The sequence below is a fragment of the Monopterus albus genome, unplaced genomic scaffold (genome assembly GCF_001952655.1).
Source record: "Monopterus albus unplaced genomic scaffold, M_albus_1.0 scaffold23.1, whole genome shotgun sequence".
In the NCBI taxonomy this organism is placed as follows: domain Eukaryota; kingdom Metazoa; phylum Chordata; class Actinopteri; order Synbranchiformes; family Synbranchidae; genus Monopterus; species Monopterus albus.
The window spans coordinates 389,036-413,161 of record NW_018127903.1 but is presented as its reverse complement, the minus strand read 5'-3'; the positions used below and the strand labels follow the sequence as shown (position 1 = coordinate 413,161).

Genomic DNA, 24,126 nt, shown 5'->3' with positions numbered 1-24,126 from the left:
CTGTGTGCAAGAGTGTTTTGGTAGGCAAGTATAGTTCACATAAGTCATAGTTATAGTCCTGTGGCTTTTTTGAGCAGCTCCAGGTCTTTGCGCATTTGAGCTGCAGGCGGCGCACAGCCACATGCTTCTAAACCCAGGGGCAGGTAGCGTTCTTGCAGCCCCAGGAAGTCATTCCCCTGACACACTTGTAGAGAAACAGATGGAGGCCGTGGAGAGCAACCCAGGAATCCCCAAAGTGCCAGACACTCTGTGGTGAGGAGCAGCAATCAAAATGTAAAAGAAAGAGACTTTGCCCCAAAATACGGTAACTCGACAAACAAAGGATGAAAAACAACAAAGTGTGTCACTAACCTTTACCGTGTAGATCAGCAGCTTTGGCCATACCTAAGGAAACCAGATACGGTGCTAAGCCAGTCAGGCCTTCTGGCTGACCTCGCGTTGCCATCAGCACTACTGAACTGTTGAGGAAACAAACAGGTCTCTAAGAACTTGTATAATTCTGCTATATTGTTCTGCTGTTGGGAAAAACAATAGAATAAATAAAAACAATAAAATGCAGATCAAGTTTCCATTTAAATGTCAGAAATGTTAAAGTATGGGGTGTGAGATATAATATCATTTCCTTGGTTCACCTCTTTGGTATTCCAGCTTTGAGGTACTGTTCCATCTGGGTGTTCATTTTAGGAAATGTGTTTTTTTTGGTGACTTTTCCAGAGCAGGCATCCACTAAGACCAAGAAATACCCGGGCCGAGAGAAGGACATGGTCACTCCATTCACCTGGCAGGAGACAGGAAAATATAGGTTGAATTAACCCTGATTCACAAGACAGTACAGTATGAGATGCTGGGATTTATTTTAGTGCTTGAGGTCTGATATGCTCACAGTAATAAAGGAGCTGTTATCTCCTCTCTGCTCCTCTTTTCTGCTGAGAGACTTGACTTGAGTCTGGAGGTAGGCTGTCCATGGCTCACTGGAAAACACAAGCTGAAACAAAAACATTTGTCAGCAGTGCTGGCTTGAGTTTTATGCTACTGAATGGAAGTCATCTTAAATGTAGCAATATGAACCTGTTTAGCACCACAATCTTCACAGGGCTTTGTGTTTCGAGTCGGCATAGGCACCACTGCTGAGGGAGTCTTAGAGTACTTCGGGTAGGTCTTAGCTGTACAGTTACAAGTCTGTCTGGAGGATGTGGTGGCCGTGACTTTCACTCTTTCACAGCCTTTTACTGAACAGTAGCTGTGGCCGTCACGACTGTGGCGGGCTCGAAGGTAGAGCCACAACAAGCTAGGTGTGATGGGAAGAGAACAGAAGAAATACACTAAGTTTAATCAACTTTCAGAAACTAGGCAGCCTCAGAGAAACATCCACAAATCTTAATCCACTCTTGCTTTTTTGTGAGCATGTGCCAGTATTTTGAAGTGCTTTTTGTCATGTTCTCTCACCCAACAGACTGGTCAAAGTAGTACTTCCTGTCCATTGGTCTCTTCTCCAGCTCTGCAAGGGATGACACAGTGCCGTAGTCTATGATGTCATCAAAGGTGTTGCTCTGCCTATTGTTGGTGTCGGCCATGACCTGAAATGTGGTGTCTGAAGGATAACAGAGTCCCACCAGCACCCAGTTGCCTCTGAGTGGGAGAAAGAGAGAGAGATTTTACTACACAAGGTTTCGCCCAAGCCAAATTAGAACATGAAGAAAAAAAATGTTATTACATTCTGGGTTGTTAATGAGATTTTTTTTTTTCCAGGTCAGAATGGTTCTAATGTGATCAACACAATGCACAGCTGAAAAACAATTTAATGTAATGTAGTCATGGTATGAATATGAATTGGTATATTACTGCTTATTTGAAGGACATGAATTAAAAATAATTCATGGTTTTTCTCAGAGAAAAGAATATATCCTCATTACATTACAGAAACCCCATGCAGCAGCTGAACTCATACACACATACAAAGTTCAAAGTGTTTATTTTGTCATATGCACAGTTAGGAAACGTGTTTCCCTGTACAATGAAATTCTTACTTTGCTGTCCACATGAATGCCACAAAACACAAATGAAATATAAAGTAGATAAATAACACAAAATCTAAGGCACTTTAAGCAGCAACAACATACACACTGCCTACTCATGTTACTCACTTATCAAAGTTGATGAGAGATAGGACAATCTCTCTGGGTGCAGGTCCACTCCAGTGCAAAGTGTAGCTCTTGCTCATCATCAGGACGGGCTGGTACTGCTGAGACAGTGCCGCCTGGCTGTTAATCCCCCTTAGTACCAGGGGAGCAGCAGAGTACTCATCTCTGCTGATGGACAAAGTAAGGCTGGGGGCTCCCCGAGTCTGAATGTACACCTGAAGGAAAAGAGGATAAGTAAGGGTCTAGGTTTACATAAGAAACAGAACAAAAGAATAACCTGACACGGAGAAGATCAATGCTATCATCTTCATAATCTCCACTCAGTCCTCCTTTCAGCAGGGCCTCTCTGTGATTGTCATACCAAGCTCTCTCCTGTGGATCACTTAGGACATCATAGGCTGCCTGAATCAGCTTGAACTGCTCTGCTGCCTCCTCAGCACTGTCCAGATTTTTATCTGGATGACATTTCAGCGCTAATTTACGATAGGCTTTTTTCAAATCGTCGTCTCCTGCATCTCGCTTCACACCCAATATTTCATAGTGACACCCTGACACGCTGTACCTGAGAGTAGCGGCCACTGCAGATCACTCCATTCCACTTAGACATGTTCACACAGCCAGGATGCTGGATCAAGTAGTTGTCTGCTCTGCCGACATAAGTGTCTCTGTAGCCTGTTACTGAGCCATCAACATCGTGAAAGATAGAGTTTTTGTCACCGTCCAGGTCGTTTTCTTCAAACCACTGCCCAGGGCGGCCAAAGAATGCCCGCAGATCCACCTGAGGATGCCATTAGAAAAGCATGTTATGAAGAGTGTTATGAATGGCAAATATAGAATATAGTGCCACTTATCAAAGTATTATTGCTTTGCTTAAGCGCCATCTTTGGTAAATGTTTGTATGTTCTCTCCAATACAGCTGCTATTTACTCAGTTATTTCTCAATTCAACATAATACAGCTTTGCTGCTTTACAAGAACTCCAAAATAAAAGGTTTTTACAAGCAAGGCAGGACTAGGCATAGCCAAAATATTCTGACACTGAAAGAGGTTGTCTTATATTACATGTATTTCACTCTTGTGTGCATGGTTTTTTCTAAGATTATCAACCATCCAGTACCTCTAAAGGACCAGTAACCTAGTTAAATGTCACATCAAAAACAAGGCTGCACTGTACTGTACCACCACAAGAGGGCACTAGTGACTTACAATCTAGGCCTCACTCTGAACCAGGTCCTCTCTTCTTCTCCTTTTATCTGTTCAAACTGATGTTTCATTAACTGCCAGCTCCACCACCCTGACCTGATCTAATCAGTAAGCTGGGATGGTTATACATAAAATACATTCTAAAAAAATATCTCAATTCAAAGACTGTTCACAACTACTGTATTTCTAATAGCAGTGAATTTGTAGGAAAAAAACCCCACTAAGAAGCAACACAAATAAAGAGGAAGGAAGAGAAGAGCGAAACACAGGATGGATGAAAATACAACGCTGAAACAGCACAATTAGTCATATGATGGTATTTACTGTATAATGTCACACGAACTTACATCAGACCAGGCAAGCTGGAAGTGGTCAATAGTTTTTATAAACCACTAATAGATTGAGACCAGATTATAACAAAAATATGGCACTATATGCTAAAAACCAGTATACATATTTGAAATCTAGTGGTGGACTGTTTCCCAGGGGTAATTGTATTTGGGCCTACAACCCATCATGTTAATTTGTCAAAGTAATTTTAATATTGACACAGGCCATGCATATTTACAACACACTCAACTGTACAATCTGCTTATGCTGTCTCAAGCCAAGTATTTTCAAATCTATATACTTTTACTCACGGTGGAGTGGAAGCTGAGCTGGGACAGGTTGTTTTGTGGGGAGAGCTGCCAGGTGTTCTTCAGGGTGAATCCCACTGAGCTGGTATAACGCTCTGGTGTGGGGACAAACCGAGTAAATGTACTCCGTTTAAGCCGCACTGGACCATCATAGATCTGGAAACCTCGGATAGGGAACGTCCTACAGTGAAGAGGGAGAAGGAATAGCCCATGATAAATTCTAAACTGACAGCAATAAATGAGTAGCACAGAATGAATGAAGTAAACCGAGTCAAAGAAATATCAATCAAATGGATGACCCAAGGTTTTAGTCATGGACTGGATAAAACCCCAAACTGAAACAAGGGTTTCAGTGGGACATGTTAAAAACTGCAAAATGATTAAGCTAGGCCATGAGATCAGCAGGGAGCAGGACATCAGCTGCCTCAGACATGACATGATCCATTACTCTTGGCCCTATGGGTCTTGAATCAATGTTACAGTTCCAAGGGTTTTTCCAAAATGACTCCAGCTATGTTAACATTAGTAATGTGGACATTATAGTGACTTTAGAGCTGCAGAAAATGTTATTTTAGCATACGTTTATAAGAAAAACAAACTTATTAAAAAGAACTGAAAAAAAAAACATATTCTAATAGCGTGCGACAAATAAAAAAATAATTGTACACATGGGAAAAGTTGGATAAGTTAATAAGATGATCTTGAAAACTAATTCAATAATAAATATAATCGCTTTCTCCTGTTGAGGTTGAAGTTTTTATTTGCTTAAACAAAGAGCCACAGTTGAATTTGGTTTTATTTCATAATGTGGGTGCAGCAAAGCTCACACAAATAAATAAATCAGACTTGGCCATCTTATTTAACTGCTATTAATAAAACCTTACTAAACTTGCTATTTAATTAAAGCACCAATTTTTCCATCCATACTAGTGGAAGTGTCTTCTTTTTGGCATGAACAAAGCCTGTGAGCAGCTCTGGCAGTAACCATGATGATGGGAGGCAAACCGAGTGAGCCAGAAGTTACGGTGCGGTCAGGGAGCTTGCAAAACGGTTGTATAGTTATACACACTGGTGGCAGTGGTCATAAACCCTAGTTCTTGGGACTGGGAAAGAACAACCCCACCCCAAAAAAACCCACATAGCTATTTGCCAGTCTCTTGTTTATGTTGCTCTCCTCTTGTATAACACTGACTGTAATGACAGAAAAGGAGAAAGAAAGCAAGCTCAGCTCTCGTGTTACAACCTGGAAAGACTAAACTTCTGCTGAAGGCACCATCAGTGAGGCCCAAGTAGAGGAAAACTGACACACTTTTGATCTTTGGACTTCTTCAGTTTATCTCTCAGTGGGAGCATGTTTAAAAAAACGTCTGTTGCTGTAAAGTACAAAATTATGTTAAAATTTTCTGTCAGTTTTTAATTTAACAGCTGGGAAGTCAGTCAAAACAAAACTTCCTTTCCACCTACCGTCCATGTAACTACCTGACTGGCTCACTGGCACTCACTCTTCCTTGTTTATTTTTCCCAGCATATTTTTCTTTGCCAACTTCTCCAAAACCATTCCCTGCAATTCCTGAGAAAATGGATTTTGACTTCTCTGTCAATTCCTCATATACAGATGAAAAGAAAATAAGGGGAAAAGCCAACATTAAGGATCTTAGTACCAGAACAACAACAAGTCTCTGGACTCTAGAGGAGGGATTAACACTGCTCTTCCAAAAGATCTTCCCTCATTTGGTGTTTTGATGATGGTGGTGAACATCAGTGTCTAACACAGGTGACCAGTTGGGTTGACATCTGGTGTCCATGAAGGCCATAGCATATGATTCATGTCATTTTCATTCTCAAACCGTTCAGTGAGCCCTATTGCCCTATGGATGGAAGCACTGTCATCCTGGAAGAGGCCACTCATTTATTCAGGTTCTTTCTTTAATTTGTCACCAGTCTGTAGATGTTTTCTCCCTTAATTAACTTATCCCCCACCTGTTTCTAGGCAGCGTCCTCATCTTTCCATCAGCACCTCCTAGTCCCGAGTATTTATTCTGTCCTCCAATGGTTCCTCTGTTTTGGCTCTCACCCACAAACAGAGACTGCGTCACCTCCTGGCTGGAGCCTTCATCCTTAGGGTAGCTGCCATCACTGGAGAATAATGAGGGTACAAGAAGGGCATTAATATCATTCATGTACACATATATGATACAGTATATCACATGTAAACACATTTACAATCATTTGTGCTTTTAAGGAGCAAAAGAAGAAGAAAAAATATGCTCTGTGTAAAGCAAGAAAGGGATGCTTGTGACCAGAATATGGTCAGAAATATAGTCAGTAACTATCACTAAAAATGGTATCTGGCACAGAGACATGAAAAGCAAATATGGCTGAATGAAATCATAAGATTGCCAAGAGAAGAGAGGTTTACATAATTACACACCTGGCAAAAGATAATCCCACTCCATTGTCAGCAAAGCTGTTCAGAGTTAAAAACAAAACACATATGTTATCATCTTAATAATTTGCAGTAATTTGCAGTGGAATTGCATCATTCTGCCAGCACCAATATTCATCATCTCAGATTAGGTTGTGTGATAACACCATCCTAGAATGTTTCATCAGAAACACCCAAGTCTTCAGTTCTACTGAAGACATGACATCAGTCATCACAACCTATGGGCTGTCTCACCCCGAGTTCTGGATGATGATGTCACCACCGCGTATCCATGCTCCCAAGTCATTGTTCTTGAAGGAGATCAGAGTGTCGATGACGGCTGCCACCCGAGGACGGCTAGGGTCAGCATTCTGGTGTGGTCGGAATCTGGGAAAAGAGGAAAAAAACGTCAAAGGCACACATTTCTATTATTGTCTTTGTGCCGTTCAATTCAATACATTCATTTCCCTTATCACAATGTCAAACCTATTCATCTCCTAATTTCTTGAAAGTCAATGCACAGGACAAAATACAAGCACACATGAGAATGATTTAAACTTAATTTTGGGGGGTTAAGAGCAGCTAAGGGAACTGATAAACACAGTCATACTGTGCACTGAGATAATTTATAACTAAACTAAAGTCTAATGCCCCACTGCTGAAGACTACAACTAGCACTGCAAATGTGTACATGCTATCATTAAATATGAAAAGGTTTCTCTCTCTTGGGAGCATCTATGTTTTTATGCCAATCTTCCCCTTTAGGAAATATCTCATGTAAAAAGCCAAAAGCAAGCAATAATTATTTTTGTCATTTTGAAAAGAGGATAGAGCTTTTCTCACCTTATCTGTTGTCCTCGACTGAAGTCAAAGTTCACATTAAACATCAGTATTTATGCTCAAGATAGTATGAATATGCACAGATTTAATGGAAATATGGCTGTTATATATACACATTTTACAATTCTTAATTCTCCCTCTCATACCACTGCACACATGTTTATCTACACATACACACACACACACACTGTGTTTTCATTCTTTGTGGGGACTTTACATTGACTTACATTCATTTCCTGTGGACTTATCCTAACCTTAACCATAACCATAACCATTACTTGCCTGACACCTAACCTCATCCTAACCTTAAACCATGTTGCCACCCTAAAATTCAGTGCTTTCCTTGTGGGGACTAGCTTCTGGTGCCCACAAGGATGGCTGAGTCCCCACAGTGCGAGTGTGAGGTTTTGGTCCTCATGATGTAAGCGATACAAAGGCGCACGCACACACACACAGTCTGCACTCTCAGCGGACACAAATTTTTTTTCCCCATCTAGTTGAGGGCTGTATTTGGATAGGGAGCAGCTGCAGAGTGGAAACTATCTGTAAGGCCTTGTTTTCTCTGTCAACACAAACCTGGAAGAGGTTCCACTAAAATGCTATGAGTATAAAGCCACCTATCTATCCCAGTCAATGACCAAATCCTAGTAAAGATATAGTAGGAGGCTCTAAATAACATGATTTATAAACAGTTATTGACAGTGGCATTAGACAAATACATTAGTAAACCACAAATACCTTAATATTTAAACAGTTTAACTGTACACCATAAAGCATACGATTACCCACTGTAGACCCTCTAATACTGCATAGATACAGTGTAGGCTTTGTGCAAATGTACAGTACTAGTCAGTTGTAAATCCTTACCCATAACTAGTTCAGATGTCTAAAATCATTTTTAAAAATTCACTTATATCTCTTTACACAGTATAAAGGAAACAGTGTATACTTCTCAAAATGTAAAATGCACACACATATACACACACCTGGCACTGTTGTCTAGACACAGGTATTCCCGGGGGTCAGCAGCGTTGGCATTGGTTGTCTTCACCCGTTTATCAATGAACAGTCCTGCCTAGGAAGATGAAAGTATTATTGTCGTAAAACCCCATGTTTTCTCCAAAGCTGTGGTCTAAGATAGGCCTCAGGTCCATTTTGGTTGGACTGACGTAAACAGGACTAACAGACTTACATAGGCATTGCTGCACATTCACTCCTGTGAATAATTTATCACATATATGAACATATAATAAACACACATACTCCCAACATATGGATTAGATTTGTATGTTTAAAAAATACATTGTAAAATAAAGAAAAGGAAAAGTGTAATACGTCTGTGTGCTTGTGAGTGACCTATGTATATGGAAACCTGTGCTCTGACTTGGTAAAAGCATCTTTAACCTTGGGGCTCCTTCCTCTTTAGAGAGGCTGCTGTGGTCAGATTGGACAAAGAACTTACAGTTCACCTGCCCAACTTCTGTCACTATATAGAGCACTATTAGAGAGCCTGTGTATATCCATGCCCCTTTTTGAAAAGAACCAAGTAAGCAAGCAGAGGATTACTGTATGTGAAGTCCTCTTTACAAGTTATACATTTCTCTCATCTCTAAAAACAGAGAGAGAGAAAGAGACAGCACAAAGAGGTCTGGCACAGCCTGGTACTGTGCTGAATATGGGAGAGAAAGCTCTGATAAGCAACACTGATGATACCTTGAAGTTGGAATGTACACGGTTGTTGTAAAAAATTCCCAGGGGAGTGAGCTCAGCCTTGGTCTCTGGTACCAGCCCATGAGAGTCGCCAGTGGAAGAGTTGTGGAACACAAACCATATGCCAGCGTCCTGAAAGAAAAAGGAAGAGGAGAGAAATAAGGTGATAAACAAGACAAATCATGTTTGTGGTAGAATTGGACTACATCAGGAATTTCATTATCTGGGTACATACACACTCCAATCCACAACCAGTAATTTACAAAAATAATACAAAGGACAGGGCAGAATGTCAGACTATTCTCATGACTGTAAAGTCCCACAAGCAAAAATAAAGCAGGTGTAGAAGTTCATATGAGCTCAGTGGATCATATCCCCCATCAATAAGTACAGTAGTATACTGCATAGCCCACCCCTATGGACCTCCACATTGTTTGTGCTGAAATGAAAAAAGAAGAGGGAATGTGAGATTCTCATCTACTTTCAAATATTAAAAAGGTCTCACTCGGTATTGACACCCCCCCTTTTTTAAAGCCTGTTAAAACCCATTTTATTGATGGGTGGATGATTGTTATGAGCATGAAAAGATTTCATTTTTATTATGTAAAGTTCAGGGACACCAAAGCCACATAATATATCAATAAGACATTTGTCTTGTTGTTCACCGTTTCTTTTCTTAATTATTTGGTTAAAACTTTTTTGCAGCTGTCTCCTGATGATATCTGATGTTATTACCTGAGAACCAGCTGCTGCATTGCTGATGAGGTTGTTGTTGGGGTTGGAAATCCAGAACGTTGAGACTGCCCTGGAAAAAAAAGAAAAAACACCCTGAGATTTTAACAGGACAGTACCTTGCCATATCAGAGACTATGACCAATAAGCAGAAGCTAGAATCCTGTGAAGTTTCCCAGAGTAATCCACCTCTCCAACATAAACACGGGATGGGTTCAGTTCTGCCAAAATACACACACACAGAAACTCCTTGAAACAAATGCTGCTGCCTCCCTTTCAAAGAAATTGTTTTTGTGCCTGGTACAATATAAAAACATCCCATGAAGAGGAGAGGTTGTTATTGCATGGATAAGAATACTCTGACGATATCTCTTTCGCACAACATAACCAGCTACAATCTCTTTCTCGCACATGGACATTGACCATTTGTCTTCTCTCAAAAGTATGTCTGCACTGTCTCAACAGGCTTTCCACACCGACTCCAGATCAAAGATGTACAGTATTCTGACATGAATACATTTAAAAGTGGCACAAATTATGTGTTAAGTTGGGCCCACTATTCACCATTTTCAAAAACAAGATTAGTGATCGGTACCTTTTATATTTCCTTACTGAATGTCAAGCTACTTTAGAGACCAGATGTTAGCTTATTCACAACTCTCAGGGCAAGTGCAAGTGATTCCCACCTCCAACCTTCCAGTTGGGAAACGACCGCTCTACCCACAGCCACCCACACATGCACAGGGAAAATATGCAAACTCCGCACAGTGAGCAGTGAGGCGACAGCATTAACCACTTCTCCACCATGCCGCCCAACTAATAACATAAGTGTACAATTTTAAAAAGTGAAAAAAACTGATTCCTTACCCTAGCTCCCTCACTTGCAGTGGTTGGTGAGCAATGCAATGAAATGTAACTACTCAAATACAAGTTCTTGATAGGAGTACAGAACCTGATATCCTTTATCAGTCTGCTCTGTACTCACATCAGAGACATAACTTCCTAATCTCTTACTTGCACTCTGTGCTGGGTGAGGGAGTGTAGCCCTTGTGGACTTTGTCCTTGATGCTGGTACAGAGAGTTTCATTGCGGTCAGTGGGCAGCAGAGTCCCGGGTCGAGTCAGCAGGCCAAGGTTGTGGAATAAAGTGTTACGCTGCTCAATCCCATCCTCAAGGAAAAAACAGTGACCCAAGGTGTCATAACCCACAGTGTTCTTCACCTGGGTCAAAGAAATAAAACCACAAGGTACAAAAAATAATAATAATAATTAACAGCACAGACAGACATTTACTACAGTCACTGGCAGGAGAGAAAAATAAATATAGTACACCACAATGTCCCATTCATGATAGTCTCCTTTTTCAAGGAAGAGGTAGTTTACACCTAATGGAAATATGCAGAAACTTTTGGTAAACAGAGGCCAGGACACTCAGTCCATGCAGGAATCATCAACAACATGCAGAAAAACATAGTATGTTGCAACTGCTGGATGCCTGCTGCCATAAATACTTACAATACCTCAAACTGTTTTCTACTAAGTCCAATTAAATCTTGCTAAAGCTATGTAGTAAGGGATGACATCAAGAGAGCTACAGTTGTATGCCTCCACTAATCTGATAGATTCACATGAATGGGACAAAGGTGAGGATACAGTGACCTTAGCCCTTGACTGCCAAAATCTAAATCAGTGTATCCCTGAGTCAAAGTGGACACTTGTGCCAAATTTGAAGAAACTCTCTCAAGGCGTTTGAGAAATCGCCTTCACACAAATGGGCCAGATGGACTGACGAACCACACCAAAACATAATGCACCGGCCATGGCCATTGATGACATGAAGGTATAAAAATGAGGCACAAGAGAATATTCACATGACCATAAGCCAAAAGGGAAATGGGAACAATGGCAGTCAAACAATGTTATCTTGAACTCTGTTAATTCCATTTCCTTGATCCATCTAGGAAGAATGATTTCAATCATGTGCTCTCAAGGACAAAACTTAACCCATCATTGTTTGACATCAAAACATGACTTGCTCACATGGTACTGTGGGAGCTGTCTGTGTCTACCAGAGGCGGAATGGAACAGAGAACATTCACTCAACTGGTGTCATTAAGTCCAAATTTGAGTATTTTCCATTCCTTATTACCTTTATACTTCTACTCCACTACAGTTCAGCTGGAATTATTGTACTTTTTACTGCATTACATTTATCTGACTGCTTTAGTTAGAAGTTACTTTATCAATCAAGACTTTACGCACAAAACAAAGATCTTATTAAATATATTCTGTTATATATTAAACTCTCTAATAGTATATAAAGCTGAAATGATAGCTGATTAAACAATTAGTAAATCAACAGAAAATTCAAACTATTATAATAACAGTTTCATTAAATGTTTGAAATTTTAACATTTCATGGTCCTGGCTTCTCAGAAGTGAGAATCTGCTGCTTTTCCTTAGACCAAGTGAATAATAATGAACAGAGAAAGCAAAACAATCCGAACACACCTGGGCTCTGGGTAAGTGTAATGCTATTTCTCACTATTTTCTAAAGTTTTTAAGCCAAACAACCAAGCGATTAATCGAGTCAAAAGTCTACGTATTAATCCATAATGAAAACTCATTCGTTTCAGCCTTATTTAAAAGAATTAAAAATTAGATGTATCTTCGATACAGGACTGAAATGCTGCTTGCACAATGTTGTATTAGTACTTTTACTTAAGTAAAGGATCTGAGTACTTCCTCGTCCACTGGCATCTACATCTGCTGTTTCTATAGCCTTACCAACACAATAGACTTACTCAACACCCCACCCAACACTAACCAGCAGACCATTGGTGGCGTGGACCGTGAGACAGCGGGAGAAGCTGTGGTGTATGGAGAGTCCGTCCACATAGGTGGGCTCCAAGTAGCCTCCCCTCTGGTCAACATCTCCACACATGTGAAAGTGAAGGGGGTAGCGGCCCTTCTCTCTCTGCTGACCCATGTTCTTCAGCTCCACATGGGACAGATGCACTGATGAGAAGTTACCAAGGATCTGATGTTAGAGAAAGAGGACAATGAAAGGTTAGAGTAGAGGCTAAGTCACAGAAGAGAAGGTGATTTTAAAGTGGCCCTGTCGCAGGCGACACAAGGTTCATATTATGCCATAAAAATGGGCTAACTGTCTACCAACTCTGGTCTAATTACAGGCTTATGTCCACAGCATGATTCTGTTTGCTTATGACCCCAGTGGGATATGAAATACAGCTGTGTTGGCACCATGTTCCAGTGAGTCAAACTGCTCCGAAACCACTAATATTCCTCTTTATGAATAAGAGATGCGAGTTATACACATAATTAAAAGATAAACAGACATAGAAATGCATACATACAAAACAAAAATGGATTAGGAAGTAAATAAAGTCAACATAAATGTCAACAAATGATCCAATACAAATTTGCAGTGCACTGCTCTCTACGAGGTCTTTTTCTGAGTATGGCATAATCCATGCAGTCTGGTTACTGTTAAAGAAGTATTGGCCAATCTTTCCAGTTCACTGTAACTCACCCACTTGAGACACACACACACACAGAAATACATACCAATCAGATCCCTCGTTACGCTAACTTACAATAAATAACAGTGTAAGCACTGCCATGATACCCAAGGACAAACACCTACTGTACAGTATACTGTGCATCATACAAACACACATATGCATGGGATCTGCATGCATATACAGCGTAGATATTCATACAAAAGACTGACATAAAATATCTGGCATCTTGTCAAAGTCCAGGTTGGAGTAGTGTAAAAACTGTTGAGGATAATGTGCCGTGTTGTGCTGTGTGTGAGGTGGCTCTGTTGTTGCTGTGATTTTGGTGCTGGGAAGTTCAAACATATTTGAGGTAGATTGTGTGATTGTGTAATATGTGTTTTTGTTGGAAACAGTTAATGTGGTAAAAAAACATTTTTTTACACAATAGAAAAAAAGAACATTCCATCCTCACTGTTTGTTCAGGAACGTTCCAGATTAAAAGCTCATGGCCAAATGGGAGCATTCTGTGTAGAGTCTACATGCCTCTCTGTGCCTGTGTGGGTTTCCTCCAGGTACTGTGGCTTCCTCTCATAGGCCAGGGACATGCAGGTTATGTTAATTGATGACTCTAAATTGACGGGAGATGTGAATGCGAGTGGTTGCCTTTCTCTATGTGTTAGCCCTGTGATAGGCTGGTGACCAGTTCAGGGTGTACAGTACCCAGCCTCTCACAAGATGTCAACTGGGATTGGCTCCAGCTTCCCTGCGACCCTCTACAGGATAAGCGATAAAGATAATGGATGGATAATGAATGGATGGAGGTCTTCTGATGAATATGTCATTCATAACCTGAGTTACCACTTTGTGGATGTATGCCTCTGCCAACCAGCCAAATTCATAGAAAAGGGACAGATGTAAGGGCACTGACCTTTGACCAACAAAACTAAGTCAGTTTGTCCCTGAGTCCAAGTGGACACTTGTGCCAAATGTGAAGAAGTTATCTCAAACTATTCCTGACTTATTGCATTGACAACAACAGGCTAGATGGACATATGGACAGACAGAAGGAAGCACAGATGGACAGACAACGCAAGAACATAATGCCTCTGGCCGTGGCTATAGCTGACACCATAAAAATTAAACATACAGAGGAAGAGAGTGATGAGAGTAGAACGTGAGCAGGGGTTCTCAACTAAACCGGAAACATGAATAATCCCTCTCATAATGGCATATAAATATAGAATGCATGCACACTTAAACTGTGCAGTACGAAAAGTGTCACATATATTACTGCTAACTCAGTGACCTTTAATGACAATGTCTAGTCATTCTGAAACACGCCATGCATAGATCAGGAAATAACAGACAAAATGCAACATTTAAATAAGGCCTAGTGTTGTAAACTTAACATAAACACACACACACACACACACACGACACACCTTGATGTGGCCTCCATAGGTGTCGTGGTTGTAGAACTGGCACAGGTTGTTTCCGTAGCAGGATTTTTCCATTTCTCCATAGATGAGAATGTTTCTGGAGAGCAGAGCCACTTCAGCACGCATGTCGACTCCATCTATGATCTCTCCAACATGGCTATACTGAGGCTTCCCTGGGCAGCACAGACAGGTACATTCTTGGTCATTTGCTACCACTAAGTCAATACTAAAAAAAAAAAAAGGCAAATGATTGGGCAAACTCTGGAAAAGATACAGGACATTATTTGTATGAACTCAAACGTCAATCACTCCACTCATCCAAAGAAGGCTGAAGAAAACAAATGCTGAAAGAAGCCTTTAGTTTAGAATGACACAGCAACACAATTGAGTTTCAAATTCCTGTGTAACCTTTCTGAGGTCGCACAAGTCATACAGAAACTTGCACCTTTTCACTAAAATAACTGTCAACCACCAGTAGTACCACTACCAGCACACACAAAAAAACTAAGTACACGCAAAATAAGACACATATATGCAAATGCAATCAAATATACAAAATAAAATAATCAGCTGGTTCAACGGTCCAGAGAGTACCGTTGCACACAGAGTGCGACTGACTGTTAACAACTAGCAGTACTTCGGCCGCTCAACCCTTCCTCACAGCAGCAACACAAACACACACTAATCCACCATCCTCTGCAGGAAGGGAGTGGGCGTTTGCTGACAATAACAGAATGAAATCAGGAAATATGTTAGATGGAGAGATGGACCACATTAGAGGAGCAGATGACAGAAGAAGGATGTGAAGCAGAGGCAATGCATTCAAATCTATACCACCACTATTATTATAAGATGGGGTTACTAACAAAACATAAACTTTCTAGTCCCTCTAAAAACATTACATTACCATAACAGCTGAACAGGACACAGGATCTTTCTGGACCTCAGGCTCAGTACTGACTACAAGGAAGAATTTTTGTAACATCTTTATGGTCTTTCTCTGCTCTGCACTGGTCATTAGTCTTCACACAAGCTGTGTAATATGCACCAAACTTTCTATAGCTCTGGTCTCCTTTTTTCTTTCTGACCATCTACATATTTTACTGTGCTGCTCAAAATGGTACCTGCACTACAAGCCTTGGATCAAATAACAAGCCACAGGCACACAAGATATCAGTAGACCAACAGAGGACAAACAACCACACAGAAAGTCAGTTTTTGTTTGCAGCCCAGGAAACCAAACCAATTTTCCCTCTCTCTCACCTTGTATCCTGACCTGCCTGCTGTTGCAGTGAGGGCAGGGCAACAGTGTAAACTCTTCAGCCTGATGCATGGAGTAGTCTGTACTGGCAACTACAATCTGATCCCCAGGTTTCCAGGTCGGTTGTACTTCATCTTGTAGGTTAAGCACCACCTGGTCCACAGACTTGGAAGCCTGAGATGGGGGAACCTGGGGGGGGGGATGTAGAAAGAAACATGCAGCAAATTAAAACAACTCAAATCATTCTCCAAACCTGTTCGTTCACCAGATACTGAAGTCTGTTACTGTAACTACAGACAAATAGTCTCAAACATAGGCCTCCTACACAAATAATAGGAGGCACAAAGCAAGCACTCTAACAAATGGTAAAGCAGTGTTATAATTTTGACTTACTATCAAGATTGTATGTTCAAACAACTTTGAACTGATTCAGTCATAAACCGTTCCTTACCATTCTTCCACTCGCTGTAGGCGGTGACCGAGAAGCGCACTCCGTCCACGGTGGTGAAGTTGCGTCTTGCTAGTGCTCTCCCCCCTGTGTCATGGTTTTCATGTTCCCTAACATCTTCTGAGCATGACCCATTACCACCGCCTATCACTGAGACCAAAGCCCATGCCTGTCTGGAGAAACCAGAGGGATGTAGAGAGAAGTGGGAAAGAGACAGTAAGGAGAGGAAGTCAGTTTGAGACATTCCAGCGACAAGTTTCACACATCCTTATCAAAGAACGACAAATGATCGAGTTTTAGGCCTTCATTGGCATTAGGCATCCTTTGGAGGCTGAAAATCACGGTTCATTACTACCATCATTTGTTTCATCCCCTACCTGGCTCCCACTGGCACATTCTCTCTCTCAGCTGAGTATCAGTGAATGCAAATACATACATATATTGTACGTGTATACAATAATAAAATAAAAGAAAAAGAGGCAGAAAACTAAAGGTAGTCAGAGAAGTCAAGGGATTATGAAAATGAGGACAGAATATTCCTGGAAGGGTGTTCATACAGTTCAGAGGAATGATGGGTCTACCTGCCAGGTCCAAAACTTCAAGTCCAACTTTATATTTTTGTTGCAAGCAATTCCTTCTTATTCTGCTAAACCCCATCTTTCAGTATGAAGCAGTAATGTTACAAAATGATGTTTAAATGAGATTGCAATGACTAAATATGAAGGAGAAGTTTATTATTATTTGAGCGGATCAGCCTGAGGGTGTGGATGGTGAAAGGGACGGGGTGTGCTTTTGAGGGTGTGCTGCAACTTGCAGCCTTGGACACTCCAAACATCATGCTGGCAAGTCCGGTCTCTAGTACAGCAGAAGAAAACGGGTTCAGCTTTCAGATAAAAATGGCCATGAGAAACCTAGTGACAATCACCTTCTGCAGCAGGCTAGGCCACAGCCTGCTGCAGAGTTCAATTCAGTTAGCCTAACGTCTTGTAAATGGCTTTAAAAAAGCAATACAAAGCAAGAGGCTTTGTTCATACTGCACTGAAATTTCCTGCTGTCTCAAATACTAAAACTGAAAACCAATTACCTACCCACTGAATGAAAATCTGACAACATTCAACTATTTGGGTCCAGCCCTACTAAATACAAGACCATATACATCTGAACATACAGAGGGCTCTGTTGTCTGATTCAACAGACAACAGCCACTGGGCTGTGGATTTGAGGGGATCTGCCTTGTCACCCACCCCCAGAGGCAAAATGTGACACTGAATAGCACTTGGCTTTTCAATCAACTGAGGACCAGAACAAGTCTGAGCTATGAGCAACTTGGAGTGAAAAGCTGCACTCAGACTCTCCACTGAAAGAAACGTGCATATGTGTGTTTGAATGACAGTAACAAAAGATCTAATCTTATGTAAAGCTAAAATCTTTCACCTGATGAGCTTAATAAAAGCATTAAGCCATGTGGACAGGGCACACCCTGCATCAAAATTCCAGTATTTGTTATTTTGAGGAAATAAATATAATGCTCAGAAACTCTCTGACCATAACCCCATTAGCCCCATGTTTGTGCTTCCTTTCCTGGCAGAGCACAACGTATCAAAAACGTAGGCGAAACAGGAAACTGAATAACTAGGGACATAAAGGAACATCCCAAATCAAAATAAACAGACATTGTTCCAGGGAGGATAGGCATGGAACAAAATGCTGGTCTAAGTATTGAAACTTCAAAGGTAAGAGGAATTACTCGAGTGGTTAAGTAAAAACACATTAACCTTCTTTATCAGCCCCAGGGGGCCAAGAACAAATAAAACACTCCAAAGGATTTACGCAGCCAACACACAGCCATGGAAATCCAGTACAAACTGCAAGAGCTGGCACGTTCTGCAACAAAGCTGATCCACAAACCTACTCATGCTTTTTGTCAGAGTTTGAAAGCAAACACACTCACCACAGCAACATCAAGAGAATCAATATGCATGCTCATTTATGTGTAATAAATTTTTTTAAACACTGCTTATGAATTGGCAATATTTACCTGTATTTAAGGTCATAGACAAAGTTGCTGCCAAGCTTCTCTTTAATGGCCTTCTTGGTTTCGTCCAGAAGACTTTTGACAGCCGAGTCGCCTACAGCCAGTGCAACAATACGGCCTGCCGGCAGGGACTGCAGCAGCTGGGTGAGTCTTCGACTGTCATTACGGGACTCGTGTGTGTCATAGCGTTCCTGGACGAGCATGGCAGTTGTGTCCTGGTCCACCACGCGCAGGTTGATGCCTCTGCTGAAGTTCCGCTGGAAGACATGACCCCCTGTGGCCAGCCCAGTGGCAGGGATGCTTCGGGTCAGCAGAGACCAGGAAACTCTCTCTGTACCATGCAGCTCCAGAGTTCCGCCACTTTTAACGCCGATGAATTTGCGGCCCAGGCCAGGGATCTCAGGGACGGCTGTGTTGTCAGAGCGTCCCACAAGGGCAATAGTGGCATGAGAACGGTAGCGACATTTGGGAGCACCGATGTGAAAGGCTCCACCTTCTTCTATAAGGATGTGATGAGTTCTCAAGGTTATGTTTTTAGAGCCGTCAGCATTGTCTGCAAAAACTACCTGACCTGTGACAAGTCAGAGAAAGACAAGCATGAGCTCCTCCCTGCTGTACATTACATCCAAAAGTCCATAAAGTGAACCTGCTAAACACTGTCAATTATCATATTCAATAAATGTGAATCCATCAGAGTCACAACTCAAAATGATACTCAACATGATGTGATTACCTCCCGACTGAATGGTTAGTGAACGAAAGGTAGCAGAAGAGTCCAGTCTAAACAAATTGCCCCTCCTGACAACAACAGCCTTCTCTGGTTTGTGGCCTGGGTTCCAGGTACTAAGAGATGGGTTGTGGTCTGGACAATTCTCTGCAGACATGACCAATCGATAACAAATGAGACAGGGATAACAAAAAAAAGAGATAAAGAGACAGTAATACAGCAAGGAACAGTGCACTAACTTGAGAAGTCATAGGTTATATGGAGATGTTTATCAAAAAAAAACACATTTCAATCAGTAATTTGTAATACTGACCATCTAATACATCTCCACTTGTGAGACAAAGGACAAGGATAAGTGTGAGGAAGAAAGCACCCATGGATACTCCAAAGCAAATCAGTGTGTTCTTTCTTTGCTGGAGGCTCAGAGCATGCTCCCTGCGCTGGCTCTCCCTTGACAGGCTGAAGGTAGCTTGTCGGCCCGGCGGCGGACCGTGAGGTTTTATCGGTGGAGGAGGTGGAGCTTTGGCAGGAGGTGGCAAGCGAGCTGGAGCCACCCGCCCAGGTACATAACCTGGAGACCTCTGGTGATTGCCGTGCGGAGGAGCCACAAAGACCGGTAGGTTGCTGGGGCCATCACTGGTCGGCATGGTATAGGTGTCTTTTATCTGAGAAAAGGAAAAAGCGAAAGAGACAAGAGACATAAAATATATTCAGAATGTGGATTCCAATAATGGAGTCACTGAGAATGTTTGTTCCTCAGAAAACTTTAGACCCACCGTCACAAAGCCTAAAACCTATTGTTCCAATTCAGTGTCACATCTATTTACGCATATAAAACGTTACTTTGATGGGAGTTGGTGAAACAAATTACTTTCAAATTGTGGTTGTTATACTTACTGTATGTTTGTTTATTGAAAGTTTGTTATTAGCAAAATTATTTGAATCAAATAATTAAAAACATTTGTATTTTCCTGAAAAGACTGTTTAGTTGTGAGCATAATGGTATTATAAGGAAGAAGCTGTTAAAACAGCATCCCTTAAAATTGTAAAGGGATGAAACAAATGAGTGAATGAAAGCTGGAACACATAGAAGAAGTCAAAGAAGAGGAAGCAGATACTAAACAAGCACATAAAATGAGTTAAAAACAGCAGGAGGGGAAGAAGAAAATGGCTGATTCTGGGGAAATGCACCACCAGACATCTCACTCGTGGACCTCCAGGTATGCGTCTAGAAAGACTTAATCTATTTCCTCCCAAACAGTCAATGTATCTCCTGGCTGGTTTGGTTTAAACTGAGAGACACTAGCTTCTCCTGTCCACAGTAACGAAGGAGATTGTGAATAATGAATCACAACATTCCTCAGACTATGTTAACACAGCCAAAACAGATGGCACCAATTACAGTAGGGAAGGAGGAGAAAATTCCAGCTGGAGTCTGCACTGCCTTTATTTCACACAAATGAACAAAGTAGCACAAAGGGAACCTAGGCCACAGACAAACATACACACAAACAAATATACAATGTGGACACACACCTGCACACACAAACGAACAGGAGTAGAGGAAATGGCACAGCAGAAAAAGAGCTTCAGTGGCACTTTTCTTAATCAGAAACACCCAGTATAACTGTGATGGCATTACCGCATGTTATCATACGTCTTCATACACATGGTGTCAGCAAGTTTAAGATTCCACAAATTCAAGGCCATTTGAAAAGTGACCAACCCTTTTTTTTAAGTGATTGTTAAAAGTACAAAACTGCAACAAATGTCCTAGAGTGACTCCATCTGAGTGTGTATCAGTACTTCACATACACAAAGGTGGGTGCACAGACACACATAAACCAACAACTGTCTTGTCAAGCCAATTAGTCATCATTTTAGCCCGGAGCACAATAAACCTCTTCAGCTCATGAACAAAAGCAATATACAATCACGCCCTGACTCATCCAGGGCCGGGTCACTTACAGAGGTCACAGTATGAGCTAAGGCTAGCAGCAGCTGTTTCATCAACCTCTACTTGAATTATTCCAGTGAATTACATCTGATTATTCCGCATCTTCCCATGCTCATTACTTTTGGATGCTCATACTATCATGGCCTGTGGCCTGCATTAGATGGACTCAATGGGAGCCCTGTGATGGGATGATCCCCCAGGCATCCGTCTTTATAAGCCTGTCTCAGGCTCACATTCCTCACCAAAGGGTCAGGCCGCTCTTGCTCCCCTGCTACTAACCCACCTGTTAGAGTAAGTATAAAGAGCTATGCACAATGGAAATTACACCGATCACAAGGCTACACTGGACCTCAGGTACTTCTTAACAACCTGGGACGTGTCCATTCCCTCCTTCGCTCTCATACTTTCCTGATTTCAGAGCTACTGAATATCAAACAGATGTGGGGAAGCACTGGAGTCAAAGCGGGACAGACCATCACACATTCCTCAGCTGTAAGATCATCATTTACATTGGCAATCAAAATTGGCAGTGGGACAAACAGTAAGCCACGTGTTTATCATATTAACTCAAAACCTAGGCAGAAACAGCGCTGTCTTGGCTCTACTAATAGACTGCCACACTTTCATTAAGTGTGGTGAGTGAGTTGGCCCACACCGAGAAGGTGGGTTACGTGGGAGGATTTCATTACTTTTGATATGTGGGCTTGTTTTGGCCAAAGTGGCTCCTTCCACACCACCTTGCTTCACCATAAATAAACACTACTACCTTAACGTTACACTCTACTGGGTGGTCTAATCACCAACGCCTACAAAAGAGGAACCTGGAAGACAGCATATGCTATAAGTTACACAGGTTGTAAGCTCAGACGTTTTAAAATTGATTTTCTTTATTGTTTCAGTGACTTTTCTCCACTTTGACAGTCGCAGTCCCTGCAAGGACACGTAGCAACACAACTTTTAAACTTGGGCACACGAAAAGCTCCCAGTCACTTTTTACTAGCTTATAAAACCTTAAGAAAAGCCGCGTCACAAGGAGTAAAAATAATAATAATAAATAAAAAAGAAAAACACTCACAAGTCAAAGGTTCACCCGGTGAATCTTCTATCACCCCCAATGATTGACAGACAGACACAGACACAAGGGGAACGCTCGGAAAGGACGGTGTCCTGCTCCTCTCCGGCTGTCCATTCGCTCTCTGCCCGGCCGTTAAATACGCTGGCCCGGTGGTGGTGGTGGAACAAATGGATATATTCTCACCTTTGCAAGTTTGCTTTCCGCGTCCCTTTTATATATACACCTTACTTCACATGGTGTTTTTCTTGCGAACTGGCTTGTCGTCTGTGCTTCGGTCAGCCCCCAGACCCATCGAGAGGAAGGCAGGGGCGGCTTGGAGAGAAGGAAGTGATGACGCATTCAAATATATCAGAAAAATACGTTAAAGGTTAGAGGTACTCATGATTATGTCATGGATGTATTGGTCGTAGGAGCAATGATATCCTACTTCTTCTTATTATATTATTATTATTAGTAGTAGTAGTGGTAGTCAGAGTAGCTTATTTAGAAGCCCTACTAATTCAGGATCAAGGTTACTATACTATACATACTAGATCTTAATTAACTAACAGTTCACCTCTATATTATATAAATATAATTTTACTTCATGAAGGTCTAAATCCTATTTTAAAGTATTCTTCCCAGGAATTAAGTGAGTCTTATAACAGAGTGTCCTTGTATTTTAGTATGTACATAGTAGGAATTGGAGTGTTAATACAGTATGCTGGTATGGAGCTACTATGTCGCTGCACAGAATGTCAGTTGCCACAGCTTATATATTATCGGTTTGACAGTGATTTACCTCTGCTGAAGACAGCTAACATACTTACCAGGAAACAAAATGTGGTTCTGCAGCTGAAACGTGAACTAGAAAACTGTGTTCATTGAAGTGGCAACACTGAAGTTTAATTATATGGTGTTTGAGGGTCTATTCCCAATCTAAAGTATCTGAAAGTGAGATAGGTTGCTTTCCCAATCAAACCTAAACTCTGAGTATGTATACATTTCTATATTTATAAATACTTTATTTTTTTTTATTGCTCTAATGTACACACATTTTTCTTGTTTGCTCATTCTTTTTTGTTCTCTTAGTTTTATTTTGTTTACTTGTCTACTCGTTGCCTTACGGAAGAACATTGTGTATGTACAATGAGAGCCACTGTTCCGGAGTCAAATTCCTCGTGTGTCCAACACACTTGGCTAATCAAGCCGATTCTGATTCTACAGTAATGCTTTATAAAACAAAATAGAGATTTCCGCTGAGTCAGTGAATGGGTCACTAGGAACACTGGAGTAGCATGGACAGAGGGGCGGGGCTTATGGACTTAAACCTGGGCCACAGCGCCGCCTGTTGGTATGAAATGGTAAACACTTTAGTCTATTATCACCCTACCTTGTGAGAAACGGACAGGTTGGACAGCATGGGAACAGAACATGTTCTGCTGTGAACAACAGTATACTGTAGTATACAAATACTACCTTTCTCTAATCCACAAAGACAATTTGTGGTGCAAGGCAGCTTTTTTTTTATTTCATTAAATTATAACACTGTCTGATATAGTGGTGTCCACCCCCTGTTGTGTTTCACAATTATGCAAATGTTGAAATACTAAAACTGCAGTTGACAGGAAATATCAGCTTTCTTTGTTGAGACAGAGGAAGACTATTTATTATTGTTATATAAATATCATAAGCACAGGACCCATCTCTATCTATAATACAGACATGAAATTAAGAAAGAAAGAAACAGTTTCCCCTAGAATGAAAAAAGTTTCACAAATTGGGTTGCTTCTCAAATACCATTTTATTTTCTCTAGCCATGTTAGAACTACTATATTAATATTGTCATTACATACAAGTTCCTTCTGTATTGAAATGTGCTATATAAAAATTAATCTAATAAAATGAGAGATGACTCTAATGAAGGTCAATATGAAAAGCCAAAATGATGGCGTACCTTGGTCTAATAGCTGTCGTATCAAGAGTTAAGAGAA

At 41.1% G+C, this 24,126-nt stretch overlaps 1 protein-coding gene across 1 annotated transcript; it reads right to left on the bottom strand.

The window, feature by feature from the left end:
* Nucleotides 1–6: 6 nt before the first annotated feature.
* Nucleotides 7–22,492, bottom strand: cemip2 (cell migration inducing hyaluronidase 2). The gene is given in 25 exon segments (XM_020594437.1): nt 7–247; nt 352–458; nt 633–778; nt 884–985; nt 1,069–1,288; nt 1,447–1,629; nt 2,145–2,356; nt 2,704–2,919; nt 3,985–4,162; nt 5,962–6,117; nt 6,413–6,448; nt 6,662–6,793; nt 8,233–8,321; nt 8,960–9,088; nt 9,692–9,761; nt 10,703–10,908; nt 12,515–12,727; nt 14,654–14,823; nt 15,914–16,074; nt 16,076–16,100; nt 16,363–16,532; nt 18,398–18,965; nt 19,128–19,268; nt 19,435–19,786; nt 22,337–22,492. Coding segments are annotated over 25 exon segments (4,335 nt in total). The 3' UTR covers nt 7–50.
* Nucleotides 22,493–24,126: the final 1,634 nt, after the last annotated feature.